Genomic DNA, 22,608 nt, shown 5'->3' on the forward strand with positions numbered 1-22,608 from the left:
TGCATGTTAAATTCTTCATAACTGCAATACCGTGTCCATGAAATCACCTTGCTTCAGCAGGACAAGTACCGAGCAGACTGAGAGACAGCGTTCATCACAGGATTTGTTTCAAACTTTCCTCTTAGACAAAGTATGGTAGCTAAACAGTTTATTGAATTTAATGTTGCATAAAATCAGGACATTCCTTCTGTGTAACTGTTTCTGATGAAATGTGTTGAACACAGTGGTGGCTGGTGACCAAAATGTTTGGGTGTTCACACCTCAGATGCAGGTGAGAAAAATTGCCGAACACAGCAAGATGTTACTGAGCTTAAGTTAAAGCAGCAGCCTCGGGAGAAAAAGAGACAGATGGCGCAAAATAAAAGCAGATTAAAACTGTGAAAAGAACCAGATTCAACAAATAAGACAAATAACATTCATTTAAAAGTTAAACAAAGTTAGACAAAGATAATTAGACTTGAGAAGTGTTTTTTTAATATTTAAACAGCTTAAATGTTTTCTGTCTTTCTGCAAAGTAACATACCATGCAAGACTGAGAAGAGCCGAAATTGTGCTACTCATATTTATAGCCTTTATTGTCTTGGCACGTGTGTGCTGATCACCTGATCACCGTGTTCACTAACTGGCTGCAGACATTTTTAAGCCAATCATAGCCAGTCCTAGCTGACCGCTGGCTGCTACTGCACATGTACACGGCGGATTTGGGGGCTCACATTTCTGAGCCAGCACAGCCCGATGTCAGCCCATTAAACAGATGGGATGAACGGCATTGTTGATGTGCCAGTGTCATGTGAGAGGGGGGAAATGAAATGCACATCACCCAGAAGAAGGGAAGCACAATTCATTAATAAGAGACGGGGGTTCAGCGAGCAAGTGAACACTGTTAACTGTCCGCCCCTGGTTGAATATACTCTCAATATACTTTCAATGCCAGTTGTGACAATGCTCATATGATATTTGTATTGAATTGTGTAACTTGTAAATAAACACATTCATTTTGTTTTACTTTTCAAGTCTTCGTTTTGCTTTCTCTGTTACTCAAGGCTCTGAAATATTGCATCTTTTGAACCAATAGGGTATATTAAATAAATGATGAAGTGACATGTTTTTTAGTTACGTTTATTTGCATTTATCTGGGAACGTTGGACCACGCTTTGTATTAAAATACAATAATGAATTGAAATACTTTTAACTGTGCTGGAGTTTAATTTACCCTGAGATATATTCAATTAAATCTTACAATATACCTCAGAAAGTGTAGCCGTTAGATAGATATTTATTAACACTTCTTTGATATTTCACGTTAAGCACTGTGCTGTTCATTTTTATGGAAATCATTGATTAAAAGTTCCTCTTATATTTTAAAAAACAAAACAACAACACAGCATTTTTTATGTTTATTTTATTTTCAATGACAGTGAAACATGCTGTCCCAAACAAAGCCACCCTTGTTATCAACATTTTAACATGCCTCACGACAATAACAATCAGGCATAATCATAGAAGAATATTTTCTTAACTGTTAATTGGACTTAATTGAGTATGAAATCGTAAAAAAATGTAAATAAAATAAAATGAAAACGCCATTGGAAAAGCTTGTTACCAGAACATTTAAAAAATAACTGTAGAGCAAACAGTCAGTAAACTACAGGGCAGCCGTGGCCAGCTATAAAAAAACAACAAAGTGTGATGCGCTGTACTCTGCAGCGTAACTGGGGTCAAATGTGCTGGGGGGTTTGGTTAAACCGTTTTGCACACTAGAGGGCATTATCTGACTTATCTCACTGTATCATTGCTGATATGCTGAAGCCTACAGTAGATCGGCAGTGAGTGAATAACGGGCCACGGCTGTGCTGTATATTAGTGATGTCAATGAGAGGCTCTTTAAATCACCCAAGGAGGGGAACTCCTGCAGGATACACACAGCTAAACAGTCAGCCGACGTTCAAGTAATAAAAGAGTAAGCAGCTTCAAATGTTCCCTTGTCTTTTTGTGATGTTTAAAATGATGTTGAGTGGTTTGGGGTTCCGTAGATCCAATATTGAGTTCAACGTTCCCTATATCTGAATTTATCTGTCTGTGAGCTTGTCTGGAAATTAAAATTGCCCACACTGAATGACTTCCTCATGTGACAAAATGACTCTTCCACTTGGCTGGTCCCATCTACTCACCCTCTCTGTATATTTACAGTTGGACAGTGGAGTTGTAAGGTCACATTCTCCAATGGATTGGCTAGAATGAGATCTGTTCAGTGCTAGGCAGCTAGAATCCTACAGACTGGCTCAAAGCAAGTTCCAAGCCAGGTAAAGACAGATATAGAGAACAAATACTAATAACTCAATGCGGAGCATCAAAACCCAGAACTCATCAAAATGATTGCAAACATTCTTCAACGAAGGGAAAGGCGAACAGATTCATAAAATGACATTTGAAGCTACTGGCTTTTTACAATCCCCCCCGTATCGCCTCAGTGCTGGCCTGCTGGGTTTTCTTGCCCCCCTGTTGCCCTCGCTCCTCCTATGCTTCCACAGATGTATTGTTCTGCACAGCCTCCTGCTCCTCCCCCTCCTCGTGGGGCTCCTCCGCCTGGACCTCCACAGCATGGGCCTGGACTGGAGCCGCCTCCACAGTGGGGACATCTTGATACTTCACATCGCTTTTAGCTTTCGTCCTTTTGTTAAGTAAATAGAAACATTCATATCAATTCCATCTGTGTATACAGTATTGTGAGATTTTCCGGAGTAATACATTGTAATGCACAAGTCTGCCTTTGCTTTATCCACAGCCACACTATTTTGACAGTACTTTAGATTATGAGGCATACATTACAAAATAATAAGTATAATCATTATTACATGGTAACTACTGATGGAATAAGTGAGTAAACAGGGAAATGGCCTCAACCCTGCTGTTACTATGTTACAAGCCTGTTACTGTGTAAGAGCAGATACCATTGGTAATTACACATTTATTACAATGTAATTACACGACCTACCCTGTAATCTACTGCTACCCTATTTTTTATGAAGTTTTGAATTAATAGGGTCCGTTTTTATTTGCCTTGTGTAATACAGTGAAGATAACTTCAGATCATCTCATATCAGCCCACAAGCAAGATTGTCAACTCAGCATGGCCGGGATTCAGAGCAGGGAGCTCCCTAGCACATGACTTTTCCCCTCTCCACGCAGCAGTGCCTTTACTAGGTGAATCGCTGGGGACTTGATGAAAGTCAGTCTTGAGAGGGTTTCACTGTATTTCTGTGCACAAGGCTGGCAGTTTAGTTTACCTAGCTGAGGCATATCAATGTTGCTCAATATGCAGCAATAAATAAAGACAGATGTGTATATGGTGTAGTTAATCAGAATTAGCTAGATTGGGCAAGTTAGGTGGCAATTTGTATACCTTACACAACAGGGCATTTCATGAGTGGCAGAACTTCGGCACCATCTATTGAAAAGTGTCTGAACCAAAATATTGAACCATGCATGCAAAATAAGTCATGTGTACCTTGTGTAGGGTGTGATCCCTGTGCTTTATGCGCACGACAGAACAGTTTCATTTAACAAGCCTTGTATTATGCACATGTGTTGTATAGCGCACACAGGGGTAAAGAATATTACTTAATAGGCACAATCATACTTTAAAAGCTGTGTTAATACAAACTATATGAACATAATTTAGATATTTTATTTAACATCATGTAATCAAAGAAACTACAGAATGATATCACAAAGTATTGCACTTACTGCAGTTCAGTACCAGCAGACTTCTCCTTGTTAGATTTCCCCTTCCTCTTGCTTGAGATAAACCAGACAACCGTCCCTATAATGACTGCAGCCAGAACAGCCCCGATCACGGCTCCAGCGATAGCTCCTTCATGTGCACCTGTGATAGGAGATATTACTGCATTGTAGGAAATGCCTTGTCCTACAACAATCAAAGGATCCGATTCTTCCCTGTGCTATAATAACAAGGCATGACATTTCATTTAGTACACTGCAAAATTCTATTATCACACTTTATATTTTTTTTCATTTTACATGTAATTCATGTCCCTTTAAACTGGGATATTTCAATGGAAAATCCAGCCCACTGTGAGTCTACAGATGTGTGCAATGAGTATATAATTTGAAACATATGTGGTCAGTGGAATTTTAATATCAAATCTGCAAATACATAATTTGGGACTTTTACCATTTCGAGACATCAAAACAAAACGTGGTGAAAAGGTTCTTTTTTTGTGATTTGTCAATAGTGTACATTTACACAATAGATCAACAGTTTGTCATACAGTAGTTTATAACTGTTTACCGTACTCTGTTCTTTACCATGTTCGTCTATGAATTGTTGTGCATTTTCCATGCCAGGGAAGATTTTAAAACAGAGACAATGTGGATCTAAACATTGGCAGATATCAATACTGCCACCTTAAACCTGTTCTTCTATGAATCACATCCACTGGATGCATATTGTTTTAAGTGATGTCAATAAGGGTAAATAAATACAGTCAAAGGGTGGTGGTATTAGATCCACCACTGTTTAGATCATAAAATGACTTCCTGGTATATCTCAGTAAACAGGTGACTGATAAGCCCAGCAGTCCAATTGTGGATTGAATCCAGACTGGATTGTGCTATCGATATTGAGGGTCAGGTAGAATGGGTCTGATTGTGCAACTCTGAATTAAATGCATGTGGAGAGCAGGCTTCCACTGAGATGCATTGACAGTTAAATGCATGTGGAGAGCAGGCTCACAGTGAGATGCAGTGACAGTTAAATGCATGTGGAGAGCAGGCTCCTAGTGAGATGCAGTGACAGTTAAATGCATGTGGAGAGCAGGCTCACAGTGAGATGCAGTGACAGTTAAATGCATGTGGAGAGCAGGCTCACAGTGAGATGCAATGACAGTTAAATGCATGTGGAGAGCAGGCTCACAGTGAGATGCAGTGACAGTTAAATGCATGTGGAGAGCAGGCTCACAGTGAGATGCAGTGACAGTTAAATGCATGTGGAGAGCAGGCTCCTAGTGAGATGCAGTGACAGTTAAATGCATGTGGAGAGCAGGTTCACAGTAAGATGCAATGACAGTTAAATGCATGTGGAGAGCAGGCTCCCAGTGAGATGCAGTGACAGTTAAATGCATGTGGAGAGCAGGCTCATAGTGAGATGTATTCACAGTTTAATGCATGTGGAGAGCAGGCTCACAGTGAGTTGCAGTGACAGCTAAATGCATGAGGAGAGCAGGCTCACAGTGAGATGCAGTGACAGTTAAATGCATGTGGAGAACTGGCTCCCAGTGAGATGCAGTGACAGTTAAATGCATGTGGAGAGCAGGCTCATAGTGAGATGTATTCACAGTTTAATGCATGTGGAGAGCAGGCTCACAGTGAGTTGCAGTGACAGTTAAATGGATGTAGAGAGCAGGCTCACAGTGAGTTGCAGTGACAGTTAAATGCATGTGGAGAGCAGGCTCATAGTGAGATGTATTCACAGTTAAATGCATGTGGAGAGCAGGCTCACAGTGAGATGCAGCAACAGCTAAATGCATGAGGAGAGCAGGCTCACAGTGAGATGCAGTCACACTGAGTCCAGCCATTACCTTCAGAGAGCTCCACGGTGCAGACAGAGAACCCCTGGCTGTTGGAGGCATTGCACTGGTAAGTACCAATTTCAAACTGGGACAGATTTCCAATCTTCATATTGCCAGATATGATATCTGAGAAAAAAAGAATATATTTTTGCAAAATCAAAAAAAACACTGAAAATGAAAGAAAAGCATCAATTTGTTACTGATTAGCCAAGTTACTCAAAAGCATGAGAGCATGCTGTTCTTCACCACAAATTTCAAATAGCCGTTAACAAAAAAAAACAAAGCGATTATTTAAGAAGATTCATTCGGAATTATTATTCTTTCAAAAGTAATATATATGAAATATTGATCATTGATATCCCATTATATTGTTGAGTTGCATAACATTTTAAACACAATCTGTATTTACCATACCACTCCACACCACACCACATCATACCATACCATACCATACCACACCAATTTTATTTATATCCCCTTCGGTCACAATTTTTTTATTACATTTTTAGGAATTTTAGAAGAGTTTGTGTGAACTCTATAGAGTTCAGGAAGTTGTACTGTCAAAACTTTAAAAAACAACATTGTGCATTATAAAATAGATAGATAGATAGGAACCTTAACATGGTACAATTATACACGCAGTGACTGAAGTGGATACAGCATCCTTCATGTGCAAGTATTCCATGATGCTTTACAAAATCAACAGCAAGCCAAAAGAGCTATTGGAACTGAAGTGTTACCCATTTGTCCCAGCGGTTGTGTGGCGACCCCATCGCTGAGTTTACTCCAGGTATAGGTAGGGGCGGGGTTTCCTTGCTCTGAGTGGCAGGTCAGGGATACCCGGTGACCTGATTCTGGTGTCCCATGGATGGCACAGATTGGTTTTGATGGCTCAACTGCAAGGAAGAAACATTGATCGGTTTCAAACAGGCTGGAGCCTCAAAGCAAGAGCAACTTGTCCAGACAGAGACAAACAGAGCTAATTCTGACAAAGAGAACTCAGCAGAGTGGATCACATGTTCAGATTGTTCAAAATGCTACTGCAAGAGTTAACTGTGTCTAGGAAATATGATCATATCACCCCGGTTTGGCCTTCGCTACATTGGCTTGCGGTACCATTTAGAACTCATTTTAAATTCCTACTCCTTACCTATAAGGTGTTGCATGATGTTTTTCAAATATATCTCAAGGTATTATTATCTCCATACATCCCTGGCCGTACACTATGTTTAGAAATGACCTACCCCTTTAGACAAGCATAGTCTGTCCTTATTTTAAAATCTTGCTTATAAAATCTCTTTGAAAAGGCATTCCTTCCTTGGTACATTGCCTTAAGGTTGTGTACTGATTTTAAATTGCTGACTAACAACTCCACTTGTATTACCTAATACAGACACAAAGAACAAGCCTTGGTTGTTGCCCTGGAAGTCCGGTGGGTTGTTCACCTCACAGATGTAGACACCGGAGTCGGACGGCTGCATGTTGCTGATGGTTATCGTTGCGTTGTTTGGGGACGTTGCTGCTGTGATCCTGTTTTTAAAGCTTCCGAGACTGTAGGACTGTCCACTTTCAAAGTAATAGATCTGAAGGTAGGGAATGGAGTGATTAAACCACAGAGCAGCATGGCGGGGGCAGCAGTGTAGCAGCTCCTGCATGTAGAATTATAAATCTGGAAGCCTGCTGTTAGCGTGTATAATTGTAAATCTGGAAGCAAGCCTGGCATTAGCATGTATAATTGTAAATCTGGAAGCCTGCTGTTAGCGTGTATAATTGTAAATCTGAAGCATGTCGTTAGCGTGTATAATTGTAAATCTGGAAGCCTGTGTTAATATAGAGGGAGGGAGTATTTAGATCTGCAGCTCAAAGTGGACTCTGTTCTCGTCATAGCTGGAGGAGAAACGCAAACAAAGGAAAAGGCTCAACCAGGGAATAGAATAGGGAAGCTCCACCCAGCCCACACCAACCCTTCAACTGGGTCTCCACGGGGCACTAGCACAAGAAGCCAGCTGTGTTACAGAATAGTCCGGGATTAACAGGTAGGTAATGCTTGTCAAAACAGTATAAAAGTCCAAAATGATTTTACGCGAGCACACAATGGGGTGAAACGGTGGAAACTTGTAAATGCTGTGATTGTTTAAATCATTAAAAGACATGGATTTCGAGTAAACCAACATCTCTAACAGTGTGTGTGAGAGTCTCTTAATTGTGTTTTAGTCTTTAAAAGTCAGTAACACTAGAGGTTTGATCCTAATGTAATATTTAAATGTTAGCAGTATTTAGATCTTACATTGTTTAGATCAATTTACACCAGCCTACATGACACTGTGACCCATTCTATACATCAACACCAGCCTGCATGACACTGTGACCCATTCTATACTTCCACACCAGCCTACGTGACACTGTGACCCATTCTATACATCAACACCAGCCTGCATGACACTGTGACCCATTCTATACATCTACACCAGCCTACATGACACTGTGACCCATTCTATACATCTACACCAGCCTACATGACACTGCGACCCATTCTATACATCAACACCAGCCTACATGACACTGTGACCCATTCTATACATCTACACCAGCCTACATGACACTGTGACCCATTCTATACATCTACACCAGCCTACATGACACTGCGACCCATTCTATACATCAACACCAGCCTACATGACACTGTGACCCATTCTATACATCTACACCAGCATACATTACACTATGACCCATTCTATACATCTACACCAGCCTCCATGACACTGTGACCCATTCTGCCTTATGCAGTGTTATCAGAAAACATCAGTTGAAATGTTGATCTACTTGCCCAACTTCTCTTGGTCAGTCAGTACATGCTATGAATGGTTTCTTACCTGGTTTTTCCAGCTACATCTCCCCCGTTTATCTGTGCTGTACATGGTCTTGAGACAGTGGCTCTGGGAAGACTCGTCCGAACTGTCAACACTTGGGCACAGTGTGGGCTGCATTGGGTGAAAACGTGCTTACTTCAAATCCACGTTCTACCCTTCAATTCTATCATTGTACACTAGTAAAACTTGACATGAAGTGTCTCTCACTACAATGTGGTTGCAGTGTAGTAACACCCACAGTACAGTGGCCAAGAAGTGCAAAGACATAGCAAATCTACACAAAGACGTAGCAAATCTATACAAAGATGTAGAAAATACTCACAAAGACGTAGCAAATCTACACAAAGACATAGCAAATCTACACAAAGACTAGCAAATTTACACAAAGACATAGCAAATCTACACAAAGACTAGCAAATCTACACAAAGACTAGCAAATCTACACAAAGACATAGCAAATCTACACAAAGACTAGCAAATCTACACAAAGACTAGCAAATCTACACAAAGACGTAGCAAATCTACACAAAGACGTAGCAAATCTACACAAAGACGTAGCAAATCTACACAAAGACGTAGCTGCTTATTTCAATAAATGTTGTCAGCAAAAAGGTAAGCTGGTGAAGGTGTATAAAAGGGCTCAAGTGTGCAACGACACCAGAGCCTTTCTAAAAGTGTATGTGCGGGGAGGGGGGGTTTGAGCAAGTACAGCATTTACATTGATAAAGGATATTAAACAGCTGTCTACAAAGTATTTGTTTAGCTTTAATAGCCTTACTAAAGGGTAGCTATTTGTTTTTAATTCTACAGTTATTTATTGATTCAGACACAAATTACATGAAATGGCAACACATTTTTAAATAGTCTTCTACAGTGTTAGAAGATGAAACATTCGCTCTCAAGTACACAGTCGGCTTCTCTGTGCTCATTCTTTGTTATAAGCATGTCCATGTTTTTTCCAGCATTCACGGTGTTAGTTCTGTCTTTGTGTATGCTTATCAAAGCCACTGCGTTTAAAGTTGTCAGTGTTTTTGCTTTGCTGTGGGGAGCGGCTCCTGCACAAATAATTTCATATGTTGCCGTGTTTTATTTTATTTTTTGGTGGTGGTGAAATTAAGGTTTTCACTGCCTCATCCACAATATTATCATCTTTAAAGCACTTTCTTTAATTATCCAAGTCCTCTGTATATTTCCCGTTTTAAAACTAATCTATTTCTCGTGCTGAAAAAAACGTTATCTCACAGCAAAAGTAAAGGCTCTGCACACTGAGGCTCTCATCTACCTTTGAACTGGGTGATGTATCCTTCTTCCAAAAATGAAATAGTGCTGATCACAGTTGCTGTAAGTTGCTGTTCAGGACTCTGCTCTGAACAACTTCAGCTCAAGTAATTATCAACTTAAATATCAATAAAGAAATAATGCAGATTTTCTAACATTTACAAATCGAAGATACCATCAACTGTAATTACATTCTTGCTTGGGCAGCACACATTGAAATGGGAACTTTTTTTCTAGAACTGTTTTAAACAAGAACTTTCATAACAATAAACAGCATTTGTTTTTATTCTTTATTTACAAGGTAGACATAAAAAACGAAATATTCTACAATTTACGTTTTTTGGGTAAGCATTTAAATATTTAGGAACATCTGTTGTATAATATTTTTTTCTGCTTTAATAAACATTGGGCAGGATTTTCAAAAGGCCGTAAATGATAACTCCAGTGTTAATCCAGAAATCGGTATGTACTGTAGCATTGATTTTGTCATTTTCAAGCGGTCATTATGCCTATTTCATTATTTAATAATCTTGCTACTGTGATTTCCGAAATTATGTTGATTTACGAAATAATGTTAATATCTTAACGAGCAGGGCTTCTTGCAACTATTTATTTGGTTTGCGTGGGAATTTAAAAGCAAATTATTATTATTATTATTATTATTATTTATTTCTTAGCAGACGCCCTTATCCAGGGCGACTTACAATCGTAAGCAAATACATTTCAAGTGTTACAATACAAGTAATACAATAAGAGCAAGAAATACAATAACTTTTGTTCAAGCAAAGTATAAGTGTGACAAACCACAATTCAATAATACAGCAGATAATAGTGATAGTTACATCAGGGTATGATTAAATAGTGATAGTTACATCAGGATATGATTAGATACAAATCCGTGTTCATTGTCATAATTTATCAGGAGTTAATTTGCACTTGAAAAAGGAGGGTTTTAATTAATGAAAGAGTATATAACTCACTTTGAAACAGAAATTTAACAGTCCTCGGCTGTGACGCCGATGAGACAGAGAGAGAGAGAGTGTACAGGACCAGAGTTAATTTCTCACAGACTACCTAGATAATTCATTACCTGTAGTTATGAAAATATTTTAGCCTTTTCTATACTTGTGGTTATGAATGAGATTTATTCACTTGTTTTAACCATTTGTAACTTTACAGAACGTTTGTTGCATTGCTAAAATGATTATTAAACCGTTATTTGCACAAAGTGTAATGTTACTACCAAGAAATGATCAATGCAACTGTAGCCTGAACTCTGGATACGTACAGTATATGATAGCTGACCTCTACTGTAGATTTCATTTGAATTATACAAATAAAAACCTAAGAGTAAATAATGAAATCTTGGTATAGGAAACAACATATTAGATATTACAATAAAGTTTCCTTAGGTGATTGCGGATTTGCAATGCATCCTTGCCTTTTAACACCTGTGTCTAATCCACACAAGAATGAAGAACAGGCATACAAGGGCACACAGATCCACTAGGAATGTGATCGAGATCATTGACATGGATTTTGCCTAAACATATTTGTAATGTAGTCAGACTCCTGTACACTTTCACCTTCACACATTTGTATGCATATACAATGTTCTTATAATACTGTAAGTGTTCAGTGGCTGCTTCTAATCATGTCGAGTTTATTTATCGTGGAGGCGAGCAAAGAATACCAGAGAAAATGCATTCAACATGATTAGAGGAATTCACCGAACAGTTAGAAATAGATTGTGTATTGGGTAGGGAGTTCTATTGTAATTTTAAAAGCTTAATAAATATATAATGAAGTGTTACATACATGTATAATAACTAGCAACTATAAACACAAATGGCACTTCAAACATATTTATTTGTAGCCTACAATCGTACACACTAAAATACATACAAAAGTAGATGTCAACATAAGAAAATAAATTCCAACCAAGTCTACATAGATGGCTTTTTTTTTTTTTTAAATCCGTGCCGTCCGAGTTTTACCCACACTCCAGATAATGGTAAATCAGCATTTTATATGTGAAGTGTTCTAAATAAATGTACATTCTGCATGACACAATGCACAATTTTAAATTAAGTTCACAAATTATACACAAAATAGATATTTCCAGTATTTTTTATTCCCATTTGGCTGCTGCTCGCTGGTTGGAAAGCCATCTCCCTGTATACTAGTAGTTTCCATAACAGCGGATTATGCTTTGTTTTTTTGGATCTCGTTAACATGCATTTTGATTAAGTTCCCCTTATCTAGTCATTAAGACAGGAAGTGATGTATGTGACCTGCGACAATTAACTTTTTAACAAGAAATGCATTAATTAACAACCTCATCGATTTTATTAACAAATTTCATTTGAAAATCACTTGCTACTAAAGCTGTCGTTACAATACTGCAACACTGTTTTTTGAAAATCCTGTCTATTATGTTTAATCGTAAAATATCTTGAAATACCTATTTTTAGACCATCAAATGCAGTGAAATTAGCCATGTTACCATGAAAGAAATACAGCCCTAATTATAACACGCATGCACACACACAATATATTTCAGAAATACAAGGAATGGGTACAGAGGTGCAGTTTCCCAAAACGTAAAGTCTGGGTTGTTTGATAACGGGCTCTCTGCTCTGCTAGTGAACCACACAACAACGATGCCGAATCAGAAATGTTTATATGCTGGGCCCTTTTGTCAAAAAGTGGGGGGCCATGGCCTCTCTGCCCATCCCCCCCCCCCCCCCCCCCCCCACACCTGATAAGCCTCAATTTAAACAAACCCTCCCGACGTGTCTCGCATCACTTTCTACAATTAATAATTTTGTCTGCAGTTACTTTTGCGGGAGAATTACTGGTTAATTACCCCCCTCCCATTGACATATATTGTGACAGAGTGACCGGAGTGCATGTCAGTGTTTATTGAAACAGGCATTGGATAAAATAGCCTGCAGTATCAGTGAGGTGACCACTAGAGGTTCTCACCTGGGTTTGATTCTTCAACAAGGTGATTGTCAGTTAATGAGTATAATTAATCAAGAAGGGACTGTATAACTACTACAGACGGTGTATAAAAACCCTGATGTGGAGGGAGCCTGTGTCAGGGTGGGGTGGAGAAACAGGTATAAAACTCTGATCTGTAAAAGTGTTGTGATTTAGCCGTCCTGTTTATAGTTAGAAACAATAGTTTAGTTAGTTATATATATAGATAGATAGATATATACTGTATATAACATTTGAAAAAAGAAAACTGGTCTGTACCAAAAGGTGCAAAATCAAAAAGAAAAAGGTAATTTAGGTACACAAAAATGTGAATAACTGATAAAAAAAAAAAAAATTATATCTGGATGTTTCAGACTACGTCCTTCTTCTTCATTTATCTTCCATTGCTCCATATTTTGAATTTATGAACAGATAGAGCTGGCCACCCTATTCTATACCTCACAAGAGAAAGGACATTCAGAATATACTATCGGAGTTGACATGATTAGAAACCATTTACCTGATCATTCCTTTGTGCGTTTGCCTGGTGAAAGGTCCACTGAATGTTTAAATCAGTTGTTGTGTCTATAGTAGTTGTATAGGTGCACTGCAGAGTGGCACTCCCTCCGTCAGTCACATTGAGGCGTTGGTCTAGAACCTTCACGGTGACTAAGTGACTGCTGCCTGTAACAAAGACAATACAGAAACATTACAAAGCACACAGAGGTAGCCACACACAGCAGTGTAAACTGTGAAACAAATAGTGAAATGTTACCGTCAGTGTTGGGCAGTCACGCACTGCATGGAACGCATTGCTGTCATCTCATTACATTATTCAGCAACCTGGAACTGGAACCTTCCTTTTTCAGACATTTTATGTGAAAACATAATTACTTAGCTTGATTTAAAAAAAAAGGACAACGGCTAATACATAACGTGGAAATATGAAAGTGCTAGAAAATGGCGTCCGAGGAGGGAACGAGTGGGTTCAATAGCTGGATCTTCAAAGAATATTTTGAGCTGCAGCCTGACCAAACCGAAAAAAAATATCTCTGTAAAATGCAAACTGTACCTGAGCAACTATTTGTAACTGGAACTATTTATTTTTTTTCAAAGTAATGTAACAAGCTACAATTTTGTTCAAGTTACGTGCAACTGTAACAGATTACTTTTTAAAAGTAACTTCCCAAACATCTCTGTTGAAAATTCCAGTAGCTGGTGGTGAACTGGTGACTGGCTAAGAACTGAGAATTTTAACAGATATTTGAGCCTCTCACTGGGCCCCCAGCCAGTATATACAATACCGGACAGGATTTACAGCACATATATGGATGGTAGACAATAAACATTTTCAGTAATGGCATTTTAAGACAAGCCTTACTACTGAAGGGGTAACAAATAATACCATGTTTTTTTTTTGTTTTTATGTTTTTAAAAAAATATATAAACAAGTTCTTTACACTGATTAAACACTGAGCACTTTACTTATTTTTTGTAATGTCATTCTCTGAAGCAAACTGACCGAGTTTTTAGTTTTAGTTTCCAGCTTTGTTTTTCCAGTTTTTACATCCTTGATGAAACCAAGCTGCCAGAAGGATTGAAGTTTACAACATGTAGAAAAGGCGATGGGTAGTTTACAGCATGTTGAAAAGGCGATGGGTAGTTTACAGCATGTTGAAAAGGCGATGGGTAGTTTACAGCATGTTGAAAAGGCGATGGGTAGTTTACAGCATGTTGAAAAGGCGATGGGTAGTTTACAGCATGTTGAAAAGGCAATGGGTAGTTTACAGCATGTTAGTCTAGGTCATTAAAGAGGTTTGATACACTTGGAACTGCAGAGGGTGGCCTCAATACCGAATGAAGGCCTCAATACTGAGCATGACTTTACACTGCTTGAATTGTATGCAGAGGCAAACATGTTTGTGCATGTTTCTACAACAGCATTTATACATGACTATGAACAAAGATATCATCTAAAGGAAACCTTTGCATAAATGACACCTGAAAGAAACAGCACACATCATCCTGTACAGAAGTGTCTCTCCTCTATAAGATAACAGGATGATGTAACAGGTGTGTATTGCTTCTGAGAAATCTCTCTGGACTAAAACAGAAATCATTTGAATATTCGTTTGAATTTTGAAAGAATATTTTTGCACACCCAGTCACATATTTTTACAAAATCTATTCCTGCTGAGTAATAAGCTCTTTAGGTGCACCTTTCCTGGAAATCTCTACAGTGCGAGATGCGAGCCACTCCCTCTTAACCAGATGAGCGGCTACATTAGTCCAACTGAACAACACCAGTATCACATTTCCAACAAATTGAAAATATTTCGTCCAAAATTACATTTTGCCAAGTGAGTCTATCAGACATTCTATAGGCAATGCAATGTCAGTGAAGTTTGCACCCTTTCTATTTCATCCTTTATTCCTGTACAATGCACTACCAACATGGCACAGTAGAAGCCTAAACTCATAAATCCACAATTGCCATGAGATTACAATTTAATTATGGCCCTCATCATGATTCCCTTTGAACTTTTTTCCTCTAGAGCAAATTTCAGAATTGAACAAGTCTAACAATTCTACTTCTATTGCAAGAAAAGAAAACCAGAAATGAAATAGGGAGCTAGCAAATATAGATATACAGTGGTCTCTATTGTTTTCCACAATTCGATAATTCACAAATTCGCTTAATTCGTGGATAGTCTGTGTTGGCAGTAAATTGCACATGTACTATATGTTACTGTTAACGCACTCTATAATTCAGTTTTCAATATTTCTTGATTTTTGATGTGTAAGTATGACTGACAGCGAAATGAAGAGAGAGTACTGTGTTATTATTTAATCGTTCATACATTTTAGTTATATTGCATGGAGCAATGCCACACCCATAGTCCTGCTAAAATGGCGGGCAACTCAGATTTTCAATAAAAACAATTAAAAATAAAATTCCTGCAGCATTATTTGAACGTTCTATGTAAAGACGATAGAAGGTATTTGGAACTTACCTAGAACACTGAACAGGATGGTAATAATCTTCAGCATGGTGAAGGACGTGTTGGAACTAAACTGAGAGTGGATTCTACTCCAGCCGTGCCTGCTCCTCTGCAACCCTAGTGAGTCGAGCTTCAATGAAACTGTTTCCACTCCCCTTATCAGTCTAAACCCCAAAGTGCAAATACCCCATACAAGAGCGCTGATTAATGTCCCTTCATTATCAAGCCAGTGCTGACGCAGCCCACTTCCCTTCCCTGCTGGCTATTTGCTCAGGTTTGTTTGTCGAACCAACTGAGCAGGGTGTGAATACTGCACTGCTCTGTAATTCAAACTGATACCAAACCTGATTCAGTACTATGTGAAACTAGGGGTTCTCAAAGGGCTGTGTCTCCAATACCAGGTATTGAGGAGTCACCCTCTGCTAAGATACTTATATATAGTTTCAATCATTCAGAAGGACCTTTCGCGTATGGGTTATTCTGTGCTTTAGGGGCGTTCACAATAACTCACCAACAAATATTTAGCTTTCCATTATTATTATTTGTTTATTTAGCAGACGCTTTTACCCAAGGCGACTTACAGAGACTAGGGTGTGTGAACTATGCATCAGCTGCAGAGTCACTTACAACTACGTCTCACCCAGAAGACGGAGCACAAGGAGGTTAAGTGACTAGCTCAAGGTCACACAGTGAGTCAGTGGCTGAGGTGGGATTTGAACCGGGGACCCCCTGGTTACAAGCCCTTTTCTTTAACCACTGGACCACACAGCCTCCATTACACGAGAGTAGATATTAAAACTTCATGCTGTTTTGAACTTAGCTCTCGCCAAGATAAGCACCAACTAAGATTTGGCTTCACAGTAAACTAATGTGATCCATCTCTGTCTCCATCCATTTGCGCTTCCTTCCATATGATGAAGTAGATATCCTTCTGTCTGGTGTTGATGGCTGAAGTGTAATGCTGGCTCCAGGGATCAGCTTATTGCCTCCCTAGCGCATCAGCACACACAACGGCTATGATGCTGGCTCCGGGGATCAACCACAGTGCGGTCTCCCCAGCGCATCAGCATGACAACCGTCTGGATTGAGCTAAGTAGGGTACATCTCTGGGGTCTTCAAGTGGGCACCTTCCATCCTCTGTGTTTTGTCGACTAGCCCACGACACCTCAAGAGGGCTCGACGGTGATTCTGGCGTCCCAGCATCACCCCCCTCCGTCCCCCACTCAACTCAGCCCAGCTTACTTACCCGTACATCAGCTTTCCTTTCTATTGTGCTTGAGATCCCCAGCCAGAATCTTTCCGTCTCAACCACAGCCACTTGCTGCTCCTCTCTGCTGCTTCAGATATGTTCTTCACTGTGCGACGCAACTCTTGGCCACGGAATCCGACGTCTCTGAGAAACCGGGTTGCAGAGTGTGCCACAAATCATCGACAACCCACTTCCACTGGGTAAACCCGGACTCTCCTTCCTCTCATACGCCTCATCTACAGCATCCTCCCATGGCACTATTAACTCTACCAGGTGAACAAGGCGTACTGATCCAGACCACAAGACAATATCTGGTCGAAGGTTAGTGGTGGCAATCTCAGGTGGAAAAATAAGCTGTTGACCAACATCTGCCAGCATTTTCCAGTCTCTAGCAGCTTCCAGTTGTCCTGGGCGAGGATTGGTTTTAACACCTTTTCTTGGTGGTTGCTCTCCTGGGCGGAGGAATGTTGTCTTTTGAGTGTAATGTTTTGATGGAACAGGTGGCAACTTATTGGTCATGTTACGCTTGTCTTCCAATGCTAAGGCCAAACATCGCAGCACCTGGTCATGGCGCCAAGTAAACCGTCCTTGGCTAAGAGCCATCTAACATCCTGTCAAAATGTGCCTTAATGTTGCAGGTGATGAACACAATGGGCATGAGGGATCCTCTCCTACCCAGAGGTTTAGATTCTGTGGTGATGGGAGAACATCATATGTTGACCTGATGAGGAAACTGATCCTGCTCTGATCCACTGACCATAGGTCTTGCCAGCCAATCTTGCGTTGTTCCAAACAACTTTTACATCAACAACAACATTTTGAATTAAAATGTACCATGAACAGCAAGAAAACAAATCCCTCCGTTGTAGATGGAATACATTATTTCACTTGTACAGCAGTATTCTTTCTAGATACAGATGCGTCACACCCTAAACCCTAGACTTGACAAAAGATTTAACTTTAGAAATGCCAGTTTAAATGCTTTTCGAAATCTGGTCGTTGGAGTTTATCTTACTGCACTTCTCTGAAACTGATTTAAAGATAATTCCATTTGCCAGAGAAAATAGTTAAGTGTGTTTGTATGTGACATTAGACAGACTTTGTTGTACCCCCATAGCAGAGAATGACTCCTATTTGTACAGGAATACACAAGAGGCTCGTAGTCACTGCTGGATTTTTTTAACCTTGGCACGCAAGGAGCCTTTCATGACATATATATATATATATATATATATATATATATATATATATATATATATATATATTAGTGGCAGTATTTAGGGGCGCCGATGTTCAGCTCTATTGACTAGAACCCCTATATCTGCAGTGAGTATTAGATGATTACAGTGATCTGGCTAAGTTTAGCTTCTCTACTCCTGTTTTGTATTTTACTCCATGGTCCTCAGCACTTCTAGATTTAGCACAGTGTTGCTCTCATAAATAGTGAATTGCAATGGTAAAAGCAAAGTCATGTGTATAGTGAAAATAAGGAAAGAAAAAAACATGTAAAACTTTTATTTAAGACTTTTATCACATCTCAGAAGCTAAACAGGGGGGGGGGGGGGGGGGGCATGCTGGTCATGCTGCAAATAAGATTTGTCATGATGCTCCGTCCATCAGAATTATCTTCGAATACTGATCATTGTCATCATCCTCCTGTAGATTGACTAAGTTAATTAAACAGATCTGAGCAGGTCTCTTATAGGCCTGCCCAGCAGTGGAGAGTCATTGTATACACTGTAAGTACTTAGCAGCCTGCCAAGCCTCCTTCTCCTCTCTTCAAAAGGCCAGCCACACCCTGCACACATGTACTGTAGACAACCTTGGCACTTCCAGTCCAAGTATTAGTGTGGATAGGGTATTAGAGTAATGGATTTGTTTACTTGGGTACTGCATTGAAAGACAAGGAAACCTGTTAACTGTGCAATAGGTTGCAGTATTAGTTTTGGTTTTGAATGTAGAAGCTTTCAGTGTATTTTTTGCCTGGGACAGGGATAGCCAAGGAAAACCAGCAGCAAATTGGACTTCACACATATCCAACACCCGCCTTGCCTTACTTTGTCAAGCACAATGCAACTGGATTAATTGAATTTTAACACATCAAGTAGCAATTCCACTTCAACCTGTTGCACAATAATCACATTTCATGATTGGTGATATAACATATAATAATGTTACTTTGTACCATGGCTAACTCATTTTGTCCACAGCACAAAAGCAAGATAAGGCAATAAAGGGAAAGGTTTCACTTCAACACATACTTTCCAGCATAGCCACTCCCAAACAATGTCCTTCTGAACCATGAGCAGCATTGAGGGGCTCCCTCCACAGGGCTCACTCCAGACCTACAGATCCGTGAGCAGCATTGAGGGGCTCCTCCCAAAGAGTTCACTTCAGACCTACAGATCCGTGAGCAGCATTGAGGGGCTATTCCCAAAGGGGTCACTCGAAGAGCTCCCTCCACAGGACTCTCTCCAGACCTACAGATCCGTGAGCAGCATTGAGGGGCTCCCTCCACAGGGCTCACTCCAGACCTACAGATCCGTGAGCAGCATTGAGGGGCTCCCTCCACAGGGCTCTCTCCAGACCTACAGATCCGTGAGCAGCATTGAGGGGTCCTCCCAAAGGGCTCACTCGAGGAGCTCCCTCGAGGGGATCCGTACACAGAGGTCCCTCCACAGGGCTCCCTCGAGGGGCTCCTCCGATCACATTTAATAAAAAGTACCCATAATGATGCAGCACGAAGACTGGCTCGTAAAAGTTAAACAAGACACAATGGGACAAACTTGCCCCCTGCTTTTTTTATTCACATTGTACCAGTTCCTATTGAAGTAAAAATGAGAGGGGAGGGAGTTGTCCCAATTATGTCTTGTTTAAATGTACAGGGCTTTTTTTATTTTATAAACTTTATTTTATATGACATGTTAAGATGACTTGTCCCTTTATTCTGACTTGCCCATTATTGCAATTGTGAAATGTTTTTGGACAGATTAGTATACTGTATATTTAACAAGAATTGTCCAGTCACTGAAGGGGATCTCTGTTAGTAAATCACATAGTGTTAAATGCAGACACAGAGTCCTTTTGTTGCCTCCAGACAAAAGTCAGGAAAGGTGTGGTATGAGAGTGTTCGGACCTGTTTCAGGGGAGTTTCATTTAGGAAAACAAATTCTTATCGAGGTGTATTGTTAAAACATACAAAGCGAGTTAGCCTGCTCCAGGCTGTTTGATAAAGGAAGTGGTTAATAATTAACCCTCAAATCAGCTGCTAATACATTGACACACCACTCCTGAAACACAGTGCATACTTTATATCATACACTGTGTATCATTATACTTTATATCATACACTGTGTATCATTATACTTTATATCATACACAGTGTATCATTATACTTTATATCATACACAGTGTATCATTATACTTTATATCATACACTGTGTATCATTATACTTTATATCATACACTGTGTATCATTATACTTTATATCATACACAGTGTAGCATTATACTTTATATCATACACAGTGTAGCATTATACTTTATATCATACACAGTGTAGCATTATACTTTATATCATACACAGTGTATCATTATACTTTATATCATACACAGTGTATCATTATACTTTATATCATACACAGTGTAGCATTATACTTTATATCATACACAGTGTATCATTGTACTTTACTTTTTAGTTTTCCTTTCTTTACTTCCTCTCTACTCCTGTTCTCCACTCACTGAACACTCAACCCTGTTGCAGCCAAAGCTGCAGGTCTTTATAGTGGTGACCGAGGGGTTAACTAGCTATTAATGATCTTATTATCCCTCAGCTTATTATGACTGTCAGCTATTTAAATAATCAGTAGCTGACAGCCCTGCATTCTCATGAGGTATTTTTAAAAACCAAAACAAATAATGGTGGACGACACCTCGCTCGTCCTGCCAAACATAATAAATCAAAACACTGGCTTTCCATCGTCATATAAAATACATAAATCATAATAATAAGAAGAAGAATAAGATGAATAAACAAATACAAAAATGCACGGGCAGGGAGTACCCCGTCACAATGCTTCAACTGACTTCTCTGTGCTTTCCAATGCTTACCTATGCTTTATTACACTTTGCTATATGCTTTTAATATAGTCATCTTTTATAAGTTATAAAAACAAAACTACTAAGAAAGCAATGCAAGGTTTCATGTAACGAGGAAACTCTATTAATGCCCATGGGATACTGTAGTTGCTCCATGAATTAGGATAATGCACGTAAAGGACAGTCTTGTTCACCCTAAATTCCTCCGCCGAGGAGAGTTACTTCCCTAGATGAAGCGTCGCATCTGCTCAGCAACGCGGGACGATTTGGAAAAATGAGATCCAGTCATTATGTTGTTGGATTTAAATGAAGGCATGGTAGATTTCAAAATTAGACAAAACAAAACAAAACAAAACAAAACAAACACTGTAGCTTTGAATAAGTTATTCAAAGCTAGAACTCTGAACTCTTTAAAATACAGGTTCCATCAAGTCTCCAACTAGGCGCATCAATTCATAGAGTTACAGTGTGATGTTGGTGCCACTATTATGCATCTGTCTGCTACTAAACCTGCATAAGCTTTGCCCACATATACAGTACATGGCTGCCCAACACACCGGCATGGCAGTAGACCTCATACACCTAGTGGACCATGATGATGGATGTCTCTTGTGTTATCTGCAGAGAGTTGTTTGTTGTTTGTCTTAACTGATGATGGCTGTCTGTGGCTGCTTGTGTTGCCTCTTCCACTGAGTAAGGGGGTGGGAGGGAATGCAGAGTTAGGGTTAAAAACTCTAACATCGCATTTCCCTACTTTTCTCATTTGAATATCAACACTAACTGATGCATTGACAGAGTTTTTTGCAAATAATTTCCCTCCTTTTTGAGAATATATTTATAGCTAGCAAGCATGTATATTCTATAATAGAGCACAACAAGTAAAACTGGCTATATTTGTGAACTTGATTAAAAATGTCACAGGATTATATATGCAAAGTGTTTAGCGATCTTAGCCCCACCCCCCACCCTGTGCTTTTGTCATGCGAAAATTTGTCCCCCATGAAATACGAGCCCCCAAACTGTTTTTCATAAATCACCCTATGAAAAACAGTCCCCGCTAGCAGTCGCAGTAGTATTGTTGCTGTTCACATTAAACTTTAAATAACCGGTAGACTATAAATATATAACCTGCTTCAGTTTTTGAGATAGCTGTTATTTCGCATTACTTTATCTGTAAAAATTCTGCATTAAAATTACTTTTTTAAAACAAAATTGTGTTTTTTCCATGACAATAAGGTTATCAGTTATTATTATTTGTTTATTTAGCAGACGCCTTTACCAAGGCACCTTACAGAGACTAGGGTGTGTAAACTATGCATCAGCTGCAGAGTCACTAACAATTATGTCTCATCTGAAAGACAGAGCACAAGGAGGTTAAGTGACTTGTTCAGGGTCACACAATGAGTCAGTGGCAGAGGTGAGATTTGAACCAGGGACTTCTTGTTTACAAGCCCTTTTCTTTAACCACTGGACCACACAGCCTCCTATTATATTTACAGGGGTGGAGGTTTGGCATCCATCCAAAGGTATGACTGT

General features: G+C 39.4%; 1 protein-coding gene across 2 annotated transcripts; it reads right to left on the reverse strand.

Moving 5' to 3' along the window:
• Positions 1 to 1,398: 1,398 nt before the first annotated feature.
• LOC117412498 (V-set and immunoglobulin domain-containing protein 1-like) lies at positions 1,399 to 15,893 on the reverse strand. Of its 2 annotated transcripts, XM_034020952.2 has the most exons (8): positions 15,739 to 15,893; positions 13,245 to 13,408; positions 8,465 to 8,572; positions 6,976 to 7,174; positions 6,332 to 6,487; positions 5,601 to 5,717; positions 3,748 to 3,886; positions 1,399 to 2,671 (listed from the first exon to the last, which is right to left on the reverse strand). In XM_034020952.2, exons 1-8 carry the CDS (start codon positions 15,773 to 15,775, stop codon positions 2,518 to 2,520), a joined length of 1,074 nt encoding a protein of 357 aa, XP_033876843.1. In that variant the 5' UTR covers positions 15,776 to 15,893; the 3' UTR covers positions 1,399 to 2,517. The 2 variants fall into 2 exon arrangements, with proteins under 2 accessions (XP_033876843.1, XP_058845001.1); XM_058989018.1 differs by lacking the exon at positions 8,465 to 8,572 and having other exon boundaries at positions 1,400 to 2,671; positions 15,739 to 15,891.
• Positions 15,894 to 22,608: the final 6,715 nt, after the last annotated feature.

Source organism: Acipenser ruthenus, chromosome 16, assembly GCF_902713425.1.
Source record: "Acipenser ruthenus chromosome 16, fAciRut3.2 maternal haplotype, whole genome shotgun sequence".
Classification (NCBI taxonomy): Eukaryota; Metazoa; Chordata; class Actinopteri; order Acipenseriformes; family Acipenseridae; genus Acipenser; species Acipenser ruthenus.

Bases quoted from the DNA above. Each gene is read 5' to 3' on its own strand.
- LOC117412498 (XM_034020952.2), bottom strand. From the start codon at position 15,775: ATGCTGAAGATTATTACCATCCTGTTCAGTGTTCTAG. The intron at 8,573-13,244 runs GTAAATGGTTTC...CACCCAATGCAG, and splicing joins ACGCACAAAGGAATGATCAG to CCCACACTGTGCCCAAGTGT. The intron at 7,175-8,464 runs GTAAGAAACCAT...CCCTACCTTCAG, and splicing joins GATGTAGCTGGAAAAACCAG to ATCTATTACTTTGAAAGTGG.